Source organism: Glycine soja, chromosome 20 (assembly GCF_004193775.1).
Source record: "Glycine soja cultivar W05 chromosome 20, ASM419377v2, whole genome shotgun sequence".
NCBI classification, from domain to species: Eukaryota; Viridiplantae; Streptophyta; class Magnoliopsida; order Fabales; family Fabaceae; genus Glycine; species Glycine soja.
In genome coordinates this window covers 50,059,951-50,078,319 of record NC_041021.1, presented here as the reverse complement: position 1 = coordinate 50,078,319, position 18,369 = coordinate 50,059,951, and the positions used below count along the sequence as shown (strand labels likewise).

The window sequence follows — 18,369 nt, the reverse complement described above, 5'->3', positions numbered from 1 at the left end:
TAGGAGAAGTTTCTAGATTAACTGCTACTTGATGGGAGTAGTGGTTATAAAAGGGGCTTAATACCCACTAATGTGAAATAAGGTCCCCTTCCTGACCAGAAATCTTTTCTCACCCATAGCCATCACGAACGGAGAGAGACAGAAAAGAAAGGCCAGAGGAAGTGAAATCCTATTTCTCTCATTTTCAAGTGCACCAGAGAAGATCCTATGGAGAAAGGTACACATAATTATCTATTATTCTTTATTGATTGTTTTGTGAGAATCATAAATCTCAAGATCCTATTGGTTTTCTATAATTGATAATCTAGGAAACCCTCAAGAATTTTTACATGTGGTATCAGAGCATGTGTTATGAAATTTATGATTCTCCTAGAATGATTTAATTTCTCCCAATTATGCATAAACCCTAATTATGAAATTTAGGGATTTTTAATTTACGTTACATGTATTTTCAATTACATGTTTTGATAACGTGCCTTTCATGTTAATTATATTTTCCGCTGCAAAATATGAAATTCTAGATATATAAAATTTCATGAGAAGGAAAGCCATGAAAGCGGTATAATTTTTGGAAATTCTGTTTTTGAGAAAGAAAGTCAGAGTGATCTTTGCTGGACTTCCAATTCATGTCTTTGATTTGAATTAGAGATGAAAATTATATATTATAATAATAATAATAATAAATACCAATTACGTTTTGGAGAAAGCCATATACCATTACGTAACCGCAAGTTTCATGTTATGGAGAAAGTGCCTATTGTTAATTCCAATTTTGAAAAGTGCTGCCATGTACGTTGCAATTTGGTCGTAGGAAAGGATTCCTTTTCGAATTTCTATTTGCAAACCCCTTTCTGATATTTACAATCCCACTTGCCTATTTTTTTTTTTTGAAAAAAATGATCATTAAACATGATTAAAGGATTGAAAGTTTATGTTCTATAATTAAATTAATGTGAATGTTTTGCAATTATTGGTCGTAGTAAAATATATGTATATACTATATATTTGCTTGAACGTGTTAGAATGTAAAACACAAATAAATGCAAATATTATTTTATGGCCTAGAATGGAATTAATGGAATGGCTATGAATTGTTAATAGCAATAAGTATGTGCAGGCCATATATATTTGGTTGGAATTAAATGTATGTTAAATTTGTTAGTCACCAAAGTGGCCAAATTTGTAAGGTTATTTAATTCTAAATTAATAATTATTTCAATTACTCATAGAATAATGGATGCTAAATTATATGATTGTTGGCTTATGGGTAATTGAAATTCATTGTTATAAGGCATTTATGGATCGCCCAAAGGTTGATTAGTTGTTCTTATAATTAATGAATATTATTGTAGGCGATTTGTGTGTATCATTAGTTTTATTTATATACCCAAAGGAAATAGATACTACTAATTGGTGCATATTTAATTGTCAAATAATGTTAAAATTTTATCAGCATCATCATGTTTGTATGTTGTGTGTTGGTGTGTCACCCAAAGGAGAACATCAATATACATTGATTTTTATCTGAGTAAATTATATGTATGACTTGTGTTTCATGTACCAAAATGCTTATGTGAAGTTTTATTATGCAGTACCTGTTCCCAACTCATTGAATTCTCATGTATCATCTGTACCAATTTTTAATGGGCTTAACTTCTCTGATTGGAATGAGCAAGTCCAATTTCACCTCGGTGTTTTGGATCTTGACCTTGCTATATTGGAAGAGAAGCCTGCTACTATTACTGATGCTAGTAGCAATGAACAGAAAGCTCATTATAAAGCTTGGGAAAGATCTAATAGACTCAGCCTAATGTTCATGAGAATGACTGTTGCAGACAGTATTAAGGCAGCGCTTCCTAAAACCGATAGTGCTAAAGAGTTTATGGGGTTAGTGGGAGAGCGCTCTCAAACAGCTGATAAGTCTCTTGCTGGGACATTAATGAGTACACTAACCACCATGAAGTTTGATGGTTCACGTACTATGCATGAACATGTCATTGAGATGACAAACATTGCAGCAAGACTTAAGACCTTGGGAATGGCTGTGAATGAGAACTTCCTTGTTCAGTTTATTCTAAACTCATTACCGTCTGAGTATGGCCCATTTCAAATGAGCTATAATACCATGAAAGATAAATGGAATGTGCATGAATTGCACAATATGTTAGTTCAGGAAGAAACGAGGCTTAAGAATCAAGGAAGTCACTCAATCCATTATGTAAGCCACCGAGGGAATCAAGGAGCTGGAAAAAAATTTGTAAAGAAACATGATAAAGGAAAAGGACCATTAAAGATCAAGGACGGTCCTGTGCAAATCCAGAAGAAAGCATCAAAGAACAATAATTGTCATTTTTGTGGAAAATCTGGACATTTCCAGAAAGATTGCCCAAAGCGTAAGTCTTGGTTCGAAAAGAAAGGTGAGCTCAATGCTCTTGTATATTTTGAATCAAACTTAACTGAAGTTCCCCATAACACATGGTGGATTGATTCTGGATGTACAACTCATGTTTCTAATACTATGCAGGGATTCCTTACAATCCAGACCATAAGCCCAAATGAGAAGTTTGTTTTCATGGGGAATAGAGTGAAAGCTCCAGTGGAAGCGGTCGGGACTTATCGTTTAAAACTCGACACTGGACATCATTTAGATTTACTGGAAACTCTTTATGTACCTAGTTTATCTAGGAATTTGGTTTCATTATCTAAACTTGATATTACTGGATACTCTTTTAATTTTGGTAATGGATGTTTCAGTTTATTTAAGTATAATCATCTCATTGGTACTGGTGTTCTTTGTGATGGTTTATATAAATTGAAATTGGATGGTTTGTATGTTGAAACCGTTTTAACTCTGCATCATAATGTTGGCACTAAACGTAGTTTAGTGAATGAACGATCGGCTTTCTTGTGGCATAAACGTTTAGGTCACATTTCTAGAGAGAGGATAGAAAGATTAATAAAGAATGAAATTCTTCCTGATCTAGATTTTACGGATCTAAATATTTGTGTGGATTGTATCAAGGGAAAACAAACAAAACACACAAAGAAAGGAGCCACAAGAAGCACTCAGCTTCTTGAAATTGTGTATACAGATATTTGTGGACCTTTTGATGTTAGTTCTTTCGGAAGGGAAAGATACTTTATCACCTTTATTGATGGTTATTCACGTTATGGTTATGTCTACTTACTGCATGAGAAATCTCAGGCAGTGAATGCTTTGGAAATTTACTTGAATGAAGTAGAAAGACAATTAGACAGAAAGGTGAAAATTATTAGATCTGATAGAGGTGGTGAGTATTACGGAAGATATGATGAAACTGGGCAACACCCAGGTCCATTTGCTAAGCTCCTTCAGAAACGAGGCATTTGTGCGCAATACACAATGCCTGGTACGCCACAACAAAATGGTGTATCAGAAAGGCGTAACAGAACTTTAATGGATATGGTTAGGAGTATGTTAATCAATTCAACCTTGCCCGTATCTTTGTGGATGTATGCTTTGAAAACTGCCATGTATTTGTTAAATAGGGTTCCTAGTAAGGCAGTTCCAAAGACATCTTTTGAACTGTGGACAAATAGGACACCTAGTATGAGACACCTGTACGTTTGGGGTTGCCAGGCAGAAATAAGAATTTACAATCCGCAAGAAAGAAAATTGGATGCAAGAACAATCAGTGGATATTTCATTGGTTATCCAGAAAAGTCAAAGGGGTATATGTTTTATTGTCCTAATCATAGTACGAGAATTGTCGAAACTGGAAATGCAAGGTTCATTGAAAACGGTGAAATCAGTGGGAGTACAGTTCCACGAGAAGTGGAAATTAAAGAAGTTAGAGTGCAAGTCCCTTTAGCTTTTGCCTCTAGCAGTAAGGTGATTACTACTTCAGTTACTGCTACAAACAGTAATGAAGAAGTACAACACAATGATGAGCCCATGATACATAATGAACCCATTATGGAAGAACCACAGGAAGTAGCATTAAGGAAGTCTCAAAGAGAAAGAAGACCAGCTATTTCGAATGACTATGTGATATACTTACATGAAATAGAAACAAACTTAAGCATTAATGATAATGATCCAGTTTCATTTTCACAAGCTATAAGTTGTGATAATTCTGAGAAGTGGTTAAATGCCATGAAAGAAGAGATAGATTCCATGGAACATAATGGTGTTTGGGACCTTGTAGAATTACCAAAGGGTTGTAAGAGAGTTGGTTGTAAGTGGGTCTTCAAGACTAAACGTGACTCTCATGGCAACCTTGAACGTTACAAGGCTAGACTTGTTGCTAAGGGATTTACTCAGAAAGATGGCATTGATTATAAAGAGATGTTTTCACCAGTCTCACGAAAGGATTCTTTCAGGATTATCATGGCATTAGTAGCCCATTATGACTTGGAGCTACATCAGATGGATGTGAAAACTGCCTTTTTGAATGGAGATTTAGAGGAGGATGTTTATATGGACCAACCAATGGGATTCTCAGTTGAAGGGAAGGAACACATGGTGTGCAAATTAAAGAAATCAATATACGGTCTTAAGCAAGCTTCCCGCCAATGGTATTTGAAATTTAATGATACCATTGTTTCCTTTGGATTTAAGGAAAACACTGTTGATCGGTGTGTATATCTGAAGGTCAGTGGGAGTAAGGTTATGTTTCTAGTCCTGTATGTTGATGATATATTGCTTGCAACTAATGATCTTGGTCTTCTTCATGAGACTAAGAAGTTTCTTTCTAGTAACTTTGAAATGAAGGATATGGGTGAGGCAAGCTATGTGATAGGGATAGAAATATTCCGAAATAGATCACAAGGATTGTTAGGCTTGTCTCAAAAGGCATATATCAATAAAGTACTGGAGAGATTTAGGATGGAAAAGTGCTCAGCATCTCCCGTTCCAATTCAGAAAGGAGACAAATTTAGTCTCGCACAATGTCCTAAAAATGATCTGGAACGGAAGCAAATGGAAGCAATTCCGTATACTTCAGTTGTTGGGAGTATTATGTATGCTCAGACCTGCACTCGACCAGATATAAGCTTTGCAACCGGAATGTTGGGAAGATATCAAAGTAATCCAGGAATGGAACATTGGAAAGCTGCAAAGAAAGTTCTGAGATACTTACAGGGAACAAAAGACCACATGCTTACATATAAGAGGTCTGATCACCTAGAGGTGATTGGATATTCAGACTCAGACTTTGCTGGATGTGTGGATACAAGAAAATCCACTCTTGGCTTTGTATTTCTCTTAGCCGGAGGAGCAGTATCATGGAAGAGTGCAAAACAATCAGTTGTTGCTGCATCCACCATGGAAGCTGAATTTGTAGCATGTTTTGAGGCTACAATTCAGGCTAATTGGCTGCGGAACTTTATTTCAGGGCTTGGAATTGTCGACAGTATTGCTAGGCCGCTGAAAATGTATTGTGATAACTCCGCAGCAGTATTCTTTTCTAAGAACGACAAGTACTCTACGGGTGCTAAGCATATGGAATTGAAGTACTTTGTCGTGAAAGAAGAAGTTCAGAAACAAAGAGTGTCAATAGAACATATTAGCACAAAGCTTATGATAGCTGACCCTTTGACAAAGGGATTACCGCCCAAGACATTTATAGAACATGTTGAAAGTATGGGCATTATTGTTATTGATGATCATTAAGTGTAATTTACCTTATGTAATTTTGCTGACACTCTGAGCTCAATTATGATATGTTTATGATTACCTGTTCTCTATGTTTGCGTTAAAGTAATGTTAACAGGTTTTGTCTTGAATGAAGACATTATGTTGGACCAATTATGTACTCCTAACTAATGGTCATATTAAGGAGAAGACTAATTTGTAGTACATGGAAGGGACTATGTCGATTAGATGATGTACAACCGCCATGACTCGAATTGGTTCCTATTCTTAATCATGAAATTATGATGTACCCAATGTGTAAAACATTTTAGTCAATTTTTAATGCGCATTATGTTAGTTAATCTATTTATTTATTTAGTCCATAATGTTTATTAATGTCACATGAGCCAAGTGGGAGAATGTTAGAATTAATGTCTCATGTGAGAGGCATATGACTTAGTAGGAACTAATAAATAAATAATTAACAATTAAGGGCTAAATTGTAATTGGGCTTAATAGGAGAAGTTTCTAGATTAACTGCTACTTGATGGGAGTAGTGGTTATAAAAGGGGCTTAATACCCACTAATGTGAAATAAGGTCCCCTTCCTGACCAGAAAGTGCTCTTTTCTCACCCATAGCCATCACGAACGGAGAGAGACAGAAAAGAAAGGCCAAAGGAAGTGAAATCCTATTTCTCTCATTTTCAAGTGCACCAGAGAAGATCCTATGGAGAAAGGTACACATAATTATCTATTATTCTTTATTGATTGTTTTGTGAGAACCATAAATCTCAAGATCCTATTGGTTTTCTATAATTGATAATCTAGGAAACCCTCAAGAATTTTTACAATACTCTCAAACTTGTTGGAGTATTGGCTCTAACTATACCAAATGGGTTGGGAAATTTATTTAACATTATGTTTTTTTTTTGTCTCTATAAAATTGATAAAGTTTATTTTTTGTTTTTACAATTTTTTTATCCTGTGTGTCGTTTGAGTTTTCACATCAATCACTCCATTAGACATTTGAACTCGACAATGTTAATTTTTTGTTGTTTCTATTGAGGTTGCACATTGACCACTTTGCGACTATGGTTTGGAAGCCAACCGTGGTGTTGTTTCGGTGTTTAACCCAAATTAGAAGATGCTTCATGTGTGAGAAAAGTTCTGGAGACAGGATTTGTGGTGGTCCCAAGCACAAAGAAGGTAATATTTTGAGTTTTACAATATGTTTGGGTTTTGTTTTCGTGTTTGCTCGAACTTGAAGGGGATTAGGGTTAATTTGGTTTCGAGTGGGGTTAGGGTTCCAGGTGCAGTTGAAATTGCGTGAGATCAAAATCCATTATGGTTTAGGGGGTTAGGGTTTTTCTAAATGCGAATTGAAGAAGGGTCCAAGGGGGTAAGGTTCATGGGGGTGTTAATTGGGTTAGTGTGTGATTGAGTGTGAATTAATATAGGGTTTTTGTGGCTTTGAATTGGAGTATGTCTCAGGTGTGTGCGATTTGGGGTATGGCTCGTTTGAGTGCGAATTGGATAGTGGTAGTGTGGGTTCAAATTCTGTACGGTTAGGTTCTAAACTTGTTTTCTATTTGGCCTTTGTATTTTCTTTTTGTTGTGACATTTGATTTGATGATAATTTGTGTATTGCAATATGATATTATTATTTTGTTGAACATGGATGAGGTTGAGGTTTTCTATTGCAATTCACTTGATGGGGAGATGGCTATATAAACCGACACTTAAGTTGGAGGGTAAAGAGGAGCATGCCTATCATAATCTTGATATTGACACATGGTCCTACTATGAAATTATTTGGCTAACGAAGGACCTTGAATATAATGTTGCCAATGGGATTAAAATGTGGTGGAAAGGCAAAGATGATGATTATGACTTCCTAAGAGAGTTGTTGATTGATCAAGACGTACTGGATTTGGAAAACTATGCCTTGGAGCATAACTGTGAAGCTCAAATTTATGCGGTGCTAGGTGTTTCTTAACATGAAAAAGTTAGTGGATTTGATATGTTAGAACATACACCAGTAGCCCCTAATTCTGACAACTGCAACGAAGAGGCCAATAATGTTGTTAATGAGGAGCTAATCAATGGTCAAGATGTTGTTGAAATGTGTTTTGAAGGATATGATCTTGACTTAGAGTATGGTATAGATGATGCTTTTGACTAGGACTTTGGTCTAGATAATGGTCAATCATCTGTGAAGCAAAAAGCAAGTAAGAAAGCAAAGAAGAAGGTGGATGATGAGGATCCTCTTGAGATGCTTGATGAAGACCCACCTGATATGCCTGGTGACTATGAAGCTGACCCACCACATGTGCATACCCATCCTAATTTTAGGGAAATGCATCATTTGGAGATTGATTATAACACTTAAGAGTTGTACAATGATGTTGAATCAGAGGACCCAACTACAAAGCTGGGAAACAAATATCCAATGTTCAGGAAAAAGAACATGTGCAAGGTTTTCAAATGGAAATCAGGAATGCAATTTACCTGTATGAAAGATTTCAAAGAAGGCATAATGGAGTTTTTTGTGTTGAATGGTTATCAAGTAAACTTTCCCAAAAATGATTGCATAAGGGTTAAGGCAGTGCACAAGACTAAGGAGTGTCCATTTCGTGCATTTGTATCAAAAAGTGGGAGAAACATCTACCTTTCAATTGAAAACCTTGGAACTGAAGCACACATGCGCTAGAGTATTTTACAACAAAAATGCTAAAGTAACATGGGATGCAAAATTTATAGTCGACAAGTTTAGAGCAAGTAAAAGGTTCAAATTGACACAAATTATTCAAGAGATGAAGTCCACTTATGTTGTTGGAATAACTAGATCTTGTGCAATCAGTGCCAGGAAAATAACATTGAAACAAATTGAAGGTGATGCAATGAAGCAATATTCATTTCTTAGGAGGTACAATGATGAAGTTAGATCCCAAAATGAAAATAATACATTTAAGATTCATGTAAACAAACCTGCTCCTACTTTGCTGCCATGATTTGGGTCCATATATACGTGTTTGGATACTTGCAAAAAAGCATTTGTAGAAGGTAGCTTACTTTTCATTAGGGTAGATGGTTGTCACCTAAAGACCAAATATGGTGGACAATTGCTTGTAGCCATGACCAGAGATGCTAATGATTAGTACTTTCCATTAGCCTTTGTTGTTGTGGAGATTGAAAGCAAAGAGAGTGGAAATGGTTTTTGACACTACTACTTGGTGGCATTGGAGACTTTGAGACTAATAGATGGGTGTTCATTTCTGACAGACAAAAGGTAAGTTAGTGTTTATTATTGACTGCAATTATGTTGTTCTTATTTTTTGTTTTAATGTTGTACAATGTTACAAAGGGACTGGTTAATGCATTTGCAGAACTAGATGACAAAATTGAACATAGGTTCTGCCCTAGGTATATGTATGCAAATTTCAAAAAAAAGATTTGGAGGAGGAGCTATGCTTAGAGAGTTGGTGATGGCTGCTTCAAAAGCTACATATTTGGAGGCATATGAAGAGAAAATGAACCAAATCAAAGAGATAAACAATAAGGCATATGAGTGGCTCGCTACTGAATTCCTTAAGAAGACATGGTGTAAGTATGCTTTTAGTGTGTACTCCAAGTGTGATGTTATTATGAATAACATGTATAAGTGTTTTAATAGTGTAATTTTGCCAGCAAGAGATAAACCAATTATTGCTATACATAATGGACAAACCTATGAAAAGATTAGATTAGGAGGTTGAAAAGGATAAAAATTGGATTACTGAACATGTTGGGGCTTGTTGTTTGAGGTAACAAACACATTGCTCACACGGAAGTTCATCGTGAATCTAGCAACTAGGAATGCTTGTAATTTTTGGGGATTGGTTGGGATACCTTATAGGCATGTTGTTTCAACAATATAGTATAATAGGGAAAAACTAGTTGATTATGTTGATGCCTACTATCGCATACAGTCATATGCTAAGTGTTATAGTCAAACAATGAGTCCTATTAAGGGTGAGAACAAATGACCAAAGAAAACTGCTGACTCTGTTATGTCTCCTAATTACAAAGTTGGGCCTGAAAGACAAAAAAAATTAAGAAGAGAACCTGATGAAGATCCAAGATCAACTGAAATGAGGAGAAAAAATACCAAAAAAATGCCAAAAATATGGCCATAATACTAGGACTTGCAAAGAACGACTAGTGCCAAATGCTAGATCTCAAGTCCCAACAAAATCACAAGGGACTGCATCTGAGGTCCCAATTGTTGGATTTCAAGTCCCAACAGAAGCACAAGGGGCTGGATCTCAAGTGCCAAATGTTGGATCTCAAGTTGGGAGCAAGTCTACAAAGCATCAAACGAAGGTATATCATTGTTAACACCTTTTGGGACCTTGTATTTTCACATTATAACACTTTGACATAGGCAATGCCAAAGGCAACAACTTAGCTTGCAAAATCAAAGCTAACCATTGAAGGAAAACAAAACCAACCATTAAACAAGGTACTTCAAAATTAGTCATTAACTGGTTTATATATTTCGTGTTTCTAGCAATTGGTTTAAACTAGTTTGAACATTATAAATTGGTTTACCTAAAACAAGCAAAGGGGATTTCAAAATCTGCCACACTCATGACAAAAAACAACAATGGCAAAGGTAGATCTTCAACTGTACCCGCGATACTAGCTTTTGCAAGAAATTTAACTCCTGGGCAATTACTAACAAAAATTATGTTGGGTGATAAAAGGGTTGTATGCATCTTAGTTATGAATTGTATGACCGATCTTAAATAATTTGGTAGCTCATGACTTATTTCCATGTTTGTGCAAGTTACTAAAGAGAAGAAAAAAGGTAAAAATGTGGAGAGAGATGTTGCTTCTACTATTGACTCATCACATGTGAATGGGAATCAAATTGACTGATTTATATGTGGGAATTCTCCACAAGTTTTTTTTAGGAATGTATGAAGGGAATCTCAATATGGTGTTGGATTTGGATGTATTCGTTGTCAGTGGGGTCTTTTTTTTGGTTAAATACACTATTGGAATCTTATGTGTAGTCTTCTGATGGATACCCAAAATCCAGGCACGATTATATTTTGCTTTTTGGCTAGACAATTGCATATTATACTATGTAATGGGATTATTATCAATGTTAAAGTTTGTTTGCAATGATTTACTATAACAAGTTACTTTCTCCAACTATATTTGTTGAATATAAATGAATATATGAATAAATGCTATTAATTTTCTCCAACTTACTTTCTCCTACTCGAGTAGGTAGGAAACTTGTAATTTCTGTACAACAACTTTTCATACTTGCAAGTGCAAATTGCTTTTTAATGTTCAAACTGCTAAATTTCAATAAAGGAACAAAATTTCAATTGGAAGATTAAATTGAAATTGCTTGCCGCATTACATTAAATTGAGAAACTAACATGATTCGGCTGTTACAAATGATCGCGTAACATTTAACACTAACAATATCACAAAAGCAACTAACATTCCTAACTTTATGACAAAAGCAACACTAACATAATTTGCCCCATCAACACTAACACTAAACCCCCTTACACCAGCCCACTAACCCTTAACATTGGCACTTCAAAAGAAAAATCAAAATCATGACCAATAACATTGAGCAACCCATGACCAAAACACCAATCAACCCACTCAATAGATATACAATTCTATCAGAACCATCACCTCTATTTGTTGCTCACTTATGTGCCTTGCATTGCATCATCAGTAGCTTGGCTTCCATCAACATTGGTTGTCTTCTATTTCGACATTCACGACAACATTAACCCACTCAAATAAGTTGCAAAATGTTTTCTCTCTGCACCCATCAACGAAAACGAATCAACAATAGGAGCAAGAACAACATTAAATTACAGCGAGAGAAAACAACATGGGTTCTTCACAAAAGCACTTTTTAACACCCATCTCAGATGACGTCGCCAACGATCTTCCATCACTTGCTCTAGGACGACCTTTATAGCTTTGAGATCTCTCCATGGTCACCAACGACAACATGAAGAAAAAGCACCATGGGGTAACACAAAGTAACCAAACATGGATAAAAAAAATAAAATAATAATGATGTGAAAAACAAAACGCATGTGTCCACTCATTAATGTGATAGTTAGATGACACGTAAGATCAGTTTTGATCATACCTAACTCTAGACTAAAAAATCATATATTATGATTTTACGAGAATGAAAAACATATGAATTTTTTTTTAGTAACGAAAAACAAATTTTATCAATTTTGTAGGAATGAAAATCATATTTTCACCTTTATTTAATCCACATTTTGATGCTTCTGAAAACAAAGTCAGGTTTAATCATACAACTTGAGTTTGTATTTTTCTGTCGGTCGAATAGTCCCAAAAGAACTATCAGAGAACTGCTATATAGTACAAATAATGTTGTATGAAAAGTAAAACGAAAGAATACCTAGTTTTATATTAGTGATTTGACAGAAAATATAATGATTTATATTGGTACACATAAAATTCGTATCCTATTTATGAAAAATAAAATAGTACCAGCATTCGTGGAAAAAAATAAAAATTCTGATAAATATCCAGACATAGATATTACGTACACGAGAGGACGGATTTAAGAAGAAACCTCATTTAGTCGGCAATAATTTTCTAACCACATAACTCCATATTTTTTATGGTTGTAATTTTTTTGGTGCTACATATATAATTCCATACTTTTGTGCTTGACTTTTGGTTTTACTAAGCTCTATAAAGATATACTTTCCCTTGTTGACCATCATTTTGTTGATTTCAACGTGGGAATCTTCAAAATAGTGGAATTAAGCACCTCACGTAAGGATATGGGTGGTAGCAAGTTGCAACTAAAAACCAAAAGGCGTCATTGATTAGGTTAACAAATTAAAGAGGAGACTGAGACATGACACCTTCAAATGAATCGACCTTAATATATAGGTCATAGGACCATGTTTACATGGAATCGAGCAGCAAGTGGCACCTGACTCGTCAATTTTACATGATAAATGTTCTATTCTGGGGTGGCAACTTGGTCAAGTGAAGGTGAAGAGTGAAAGAAGAGACAAATAGCTGAAATATCATCCATTGCAATGCCTCGCCTCTTGCGTTTCCATGCACGCATTGCACACTCCACCAAACGTTTAGACGAGTCTGTTCTGTCTGGTGTTGAAGACACAATATCCACTGCTTCTTGATTGGAGATTACATCCCACACCTATAATAATATAATACCATTAGCACATGCAAAAATCATATCACATATCTTTAGCTTACTAAACATTCAGCAATAGAATATTAATTTGTCTGATATTGATAATTATTTCAAGGCTTAAATACCTTTTTTTATCCTTGCAATATAGTGTTCTTTGAATCCTTGCAAAATTAGTTTTTGTCCTTATAAGTTATAACTCGTTAAATGGCATTTTTTCCCCTTCAAAATACTAGCTAAAATACTTTAAAGACTAAAAATAAAACAAACTAATTTACAAGAATTAAAAAGAAAAAAATAATTTTAGAAGACTAAAAAGATATTTAAATCTTATTTGAAGCATACAAATTTTTTAAGGATAAGAGTGTTTACTATACCCCATCAGTGGCTAGCACAACAAACTGGTCTTTGGTGGTTATATTCCTGTGTGTTACCTCAGGCACTGAAATAAGACCATACTTTTTGACGCAGTAGTCACCAAAAGCCCTTGACATGGCAAGTCCTGGAAACTCCTCATCCGGCAACCACACCCTATGCACCCCAGGCTCGTCGTCTAAGCAGAAAACTCGTCCTTGGGACTCAAGTATTCGCTCTGCCTCTTCTGAAAAATAGTTAATATCGTGTCACATGAAGATTAGTCAGGACTAATGATTACATGGTCATGAATCATGTAATAATTTCTCCTTGAACTCGCAGAATGATACAAGTAAACACGCTGAGCAACACTTACGAGGTAAATTGGGCTTGAAATCTATTGTCAGCTGAACTGGTACCAAACTTCCATCATCTGATGTTGTAGCTAACACAGCACGAGAGTCACCAACGTTTGCAATGATAATGAGTTCACCCTGCCCATGACAGAATCAAGATAAGGTTCGGTAACCACCAGATTCATTTTTGTAAATTAGGTTACTTAGATATTTTCTGATGACACATCTTTTTTAAGTACTTTTGGTGCTTTTCTGTTATCCAAATTGGAGTTTCGTTTCAATAATTTGTGCAATAAAGATTTGCATTAGAGGTCAGAGCAGAGAATGGCACCAAAAAACACTTAAAAATTTACATTTAAGTTTCTACCCTTTTGGCAAGCTTTTTTCTTTTTCTTTACCTGTCTAACAATTGACAAGGCAGTTGTTCCACTGTAAAATGAATCTATCTTGCGATTCTGCTCTAGTTCGCGATCAATGGCAGCACAAGTCTTCAAGTATGAATGCTTCCACAAGTTAAACCGGTGTTGCTTTTTCTCTGTCTCTATATCAAAATCAACATCTGAATGAAGTGGAGTTTGGGAAAGTGTCTCCTGCCAGTTGCATAGCAAAGATGGCGGCATTGACTTTCGTACTCTTTTGGCCACAAAGTGACCCCATGGCCCATGCCCATCAAAAATCCCGCAGAAGATCATGTCCTCTTGGCACCCAAATTCCTATAACCAACATCAACACAAATACACTCCTTAACACACACAAACGTTTGCAAGTAACATCAATGGTTATTGAAGCAATTAATTAATTAACAAGAAGAAATTCCGCCATTAAGAACAATTAATAGATATTGCTACATACTTCCCACACAATGCAGCAATCCTGATTAACTCCTTTCTGGCCTTTTCTGGAGAAAACTGAGGCAAAGTTGTTTGAACCATCAACATTAACTGTGCCAGAGCTATGCAACATGAAGTGATTTCTTTTGGCTTCCTTTGCCATTGTTTCCGCGGCTTCTCTTCCATTACATTCATCAGAACTCCTTCCTTTCTTCGTTGTGAATGACTTTGCCAACCTATTGAACGCAGATGAAAAATGCCCCATCAACACTGCAATATGATTACACCACTGAAAGCTGCTTAATTATGCCTCTTCTCTTCTTCCCTTGATGTATATAGTACAGAATCTGGACAGTGAAAATTCATAACGGTTAAACATTAGTCACAGGAAGAACAGTTTCATTTTCTTTTTTATTTGTATTTTAGTCTTTTCTTAGTGATAAAAACAAGAGTGAAACAATTGAGTGTACTGTGTGGTGGGGGATCCTGGGAGATGCCGTGATGGAACAATTAACAAAAGACAATTTCTGACTCAAGAAGGAACAGGATTCAGGATTCATTCAGAAAAAGGGCTAAATCCTGAAAGAGCTTAATGAAATAAATTGATTCTTATTCTGAATTTCAACATTGCATCTGGAATTCTCTATGAAGAGGATATGTGGAGAAAGCAAGGACAATGAAAACTGGAGCCCGGCAAGTTTGAATCATGCCATGCGGCCAAGTTTGATTGAAGCTAAAAGAAACGAAATCAGATACGCCTTTGTTACTATCCCATTATTATTTTCCTTCCTTGGCTCAAAAAATCAAAAGGGTGGACCATACTTTCTTCTTCCAGTAAGCATACCAAAAGTAGGAGAAAAATTTGAGTATAGAAAAGTCTGGATAAGAGGATTCATCTGCTCAAAGTCATTTGTTTATTGCTAACTGAATTGGGACCCAAAAAAAAATCTTTTTTTTTTCACCTTGCTTTTTTCTTAGATTGGATGTTTCATCTCATGTAAAAGAAACATATTTTATTGGTATTTGCAGAATAAAATACGAGATTATGCATATAGGACCCGAGGAAAAAACAAAGCCTATATAGGCTATAGTAGCAGGAACTATTTTAACTACCATCTTACTCCCTTTTCAAAATGTTATAGAATTGGATGAAATCAAAAGGGAAGAAAGAAAAAGTTCAGGACTTTGTGACACCCCATTCCACCCCAATTCTTCAAAGCCAGAACAGAAACATCTAAGAAAAAAAAAAAAAAGAAAAAAAAGAAAACAGTTGGTTAAGTTCCTGATCCAATTCTGAAGCCCCTACTTTCTTTTCTGTGATCTGAAATGGTGTCAAGAAAAGATAACAAAAGCCTTTGAAGAAGAATTAAAACAAAACAGAGAATGGAATGGATGCAAGACCTTTGAAGAAGAAGGAACTATAGCTAGAGAGGCGGTTGAAGGAGTTGTTGTGGTCTGAAGAAAAGGATGCAATTGGGACAAGACCAGCTGAGACTTCGAGAAAGCGAATGTGTGGAGGGCTTTGTGTCCATTTTTGTGTGTTGTTTGTTTGGTTCTGTTTTCTTCTTCAGTTCCCTTTTATCAACGGAGACCAAAACAAAGATGATTCTTTTTTCTATGCACTCAGTGCATGATGAAAATTTGTATTTTGGGCAGGTGCCACTGTGTGTGACTAATAACAACTAATTAAAGCTATAATGAAAAAACGATCTCAACTCTGATCCTCTGTTGACTTGCTTGGTTCCTTTCAAATTAAGAGTTGTGTTGTGTGGCCTTTGTTTTACCAAAATTGGAGCTCTATTAAGTCAAGTTATAAAGGGAGAAAAAAAAATCAAACATTACCATTTTTTTTTTTTTGCCAGAACTTGCATGTGGCGAATTGAATTATATCTTATTTAGGCTTCATGAGTTTATTTAGCAAATATTTTTTGCTTCATGTGTTTCAGGAGCGTATCAAGAAATTAATAAGAGATTGATTATTTGATCAGAAAAAATATCTTCAGCCCTCATGATATTGCTTTATAGTTTATACATGAATATGAAAACGTGGAGGATATAGTGTAGAAAAAAAGTCTTCATGCGAATGAAATTATTTATCTGTTATTTTATGAGTATAAATAAAAATTAAATGTATTTCGATTTTTATTGAATTGGCATGTGCTTTTTCCCCCATATATAGGAACTCAGGAAGGTAGATATTTATATAATTAATCTGGAGATTCCTACTGTTTGGCTATATATGTGTATTGCATATTCTGGTGTTATTGTATCCGAAAGCAGGGTATAATAAGTAGATAAGATCGAGTTGTTGTGAGAAGGTATTCGTTAGAAGATGAACCTGAATATCTTTAATATTTCATATTTAAAACGTGTAGGAGAAGTGATGAACTTCATCAAGAAATTTTTTGTGAGTATTCGTGTATAATGATATAATAACTTAAAAAATATCAAATGGAAAATGAAGCGCCAATGTCTTGCCGATAAATAAATCCTACAATAGTAGCCTATAACATATCTACATTTGAAGATAACATTATAACATTTTCAATCACAAACTATTATATATAATAAGTTTTATTAATTTTTAAAATAATATATTTAAAAGTAATACCATTAGTGACTTTTAATTAGTCGACATTATGAAATTTCTTATATTAACATTATCTAGTCATTAAACATTATAATATATGACTTTTTTAATTTAAAACCATGCTCTGATTAATAATATGCCTAAATTCAACATATGTCGGTGATCGAAATTAGATAAAAATTATTTAGTGACGCTATGGCCTATGGCATGACAACAAAGAATTTCAATAGGAAAAAGATACTTGCACTGTTGCACAGTTTATGAGGTATACGCATACTTTTTTCTTTAATTTTTTTTTTATTTTATATACATTGTGCATAGTACAAAAACATTTAAAATAGAGTTTTTGTTAAAAAAGAATATTTCATTACCTTAATAACAGAAAAATCATTTATTACGTCAATTATTTTTTATCTCATTAACCAACACACCTAATGTATAGAAAAAATAACATGGTAAAAAAAAGAAGAAAAAAAGAATTACAATAATGTTATAATTCTTTTCTTAATGTTTTATTTTCATATTTATTAAAATTGAGATGATCAAACATTATGTTATAATTCTTTTGAACTTTCTTTTTAGAACGTAATTCTTTTGAACATCTTATCTGGTGAATAATTGTTTTGAACTCATTGAGTAAAAAAAAATGTTTTGAACTCATAACTATTATAATAACGACACTCACTTATCGTTACTTTTGCGAGGTTACTTATGGTTACTTTGACTTTTATTGAGATTGACAATTTTACTATAGTTCTTTTGAACTCAGTTAATGTTCTTTAGTTTATACGAGTACTATGATTTTTTTGAACTCATAGATAGCACTCGTAGCAGTCTTGTATATTTAAAGTACTTAATTATCTGGTGGCTTTAATTAATAAAACAAAGCCATTGCATATACATATATGTGAGTGAGATAACTTTAAAATTCCTTTCATACTTAATTAAACTATTATTTAGTTTTGGACCAATAAAATTGTCATCTCTAATCCAACGCGTAATGGTAAGTTTTTGGTAGAGAAGAAAAGAATAATGGATGAAAATAAAATAGAAAAATAAAAGGTGTTTGGGTGAAGAAAAATAAAAAATAAAAGAGATAAAGAAAAATATAAAAAAATAAATGAAAAATAAAATAAAAAACTTTCTAACATTTTATTTCTCTTCTTTCTATTTCTATCATACCAAATTCATATATTTATTTCTATCTCTTATATTTGTCCTCCCTCCCCTCCAACCAAACAGAAAGTGATGAATGACTGAGTTTTTAAAACCAGTAGCCAGAGTAAGACATGAAAAGTGTACATCTTTTTTCCTAAAAGATATTAATTGAAGCTACACTTTATGACGTACCAAATCTAATTCCAAGCTATACTCTTTGTCTATCCCGTCCGAGA

The 18,369-nt window shown here is 34.4% G+C and overlaps 2 protein-coding genes and 1 long non-coding RNA gene across 4 annotated transcripts; 2 read left to right on the top strand and 1 right to left on the bottom strand.

Annotated features, from left to right (window-relative positions):
* Positions 1-160: 160 nt before the first annotated feature.
* LOC114402210 lies at positions 161-2,094 on the top strand. The gene is made up of 3 exons (XM_028364704.1): positions 161-217; positions 1,593-1,943; positions 2,069-2,094. The coding sequence occupies exons 1-3, from the start codon at positions 208-210 to the stop codon at positions 2,092-2,094; spliced, it is 387 nt and encodes a 128-aa protein (XP_028220505.1). The 5' UTR covers positions 161-207.
* A 4,434-nt stretch (positions 2,095-6,528) lies between these two features.
* LOC114403236 lies at positions 6,529-10,771 on the top strand. The gene is made up of 2 exons (XR_003664624.1): positions 6,529-8,903; positions 9,001-10,771. It is a non-coding gene; the product is annotated as an uncharacterized LOC114403236 (long non-coding RNA).
* A 1,535-nt stretch (positions 10,772-12,306) lies between these two features.
* On the bottom strand, positions 12,307-16,068 carry LOC114403235 (probable protein phosphatase 2C 34). 2 transcript variants are annotated; one of them, XM_028366059.1, is made up of 6 exons: positions 15,787-16,068; positions 14,408-14,732; positions 13,954-14,268; positions 13,576-13,693; positions 13,223-13,446; positions 12,307-12,851 (listed from the first exon to the last, which is right to left on the bottom strand). In XM_028366059.1, the coding sequence occupies exons 2-6, from the start codon at positions 14,648-14,650 to the stop codon at positions 12,648-12,650; spliced, it is 1,104 nt and encodes a 367-aa protein (XP_028221860.1). In that variant the 5' UTR covers positions 14,651-14,732; positions 15,787-16,068; the 3' UTR covers positions 12,307-12,647. The 2 variants fall into 2 exon arrangements, with proteins under 2 accessions (XP_028221860.1, XP_028221862.1); XM_028366061.1 differs by lacking the exon at positions 15,787-16,068 and adding an exon at positions 14,856-15,743.
* Between the last annotated feature and the right edge of the window lie 2,301 nt (positions 16,069-18,369).

Bases quoted from the DNA above. Each gene is read 5' to 3' on its own strand.
- LOC114402210 (XM_028364704.1), top strand. The intron at 1,944-2,068 runs GTACACTAACCA...TTCCTTGTTCAG, and splicing joins TCTTGCTGGGACATTAATGA to TTTATTCTAAACTCATTACC.
- LOC114403235 (XM_028366059.1), bottom strand. From the start codon at position 14,650: ATGGGGCATTTTTCATCTGCGTTCAATAGGTTGGCAAAGTCATTCACA. The intron at 13,447-13,575 runs GTAAGTGTTGCT...ACTATTTTTCAG, and splicing joins TTTCAAGCCCAATTTACCTC to AAGAGGCAGAGCGAATACTT. The intron at 12,852-13,222 runs GTATAGTAAACA...ATATTATTATAG, and splicing joins TTGTGCTAGCCACTGATGGG to GTGTGGGATGTAATCTCCAA.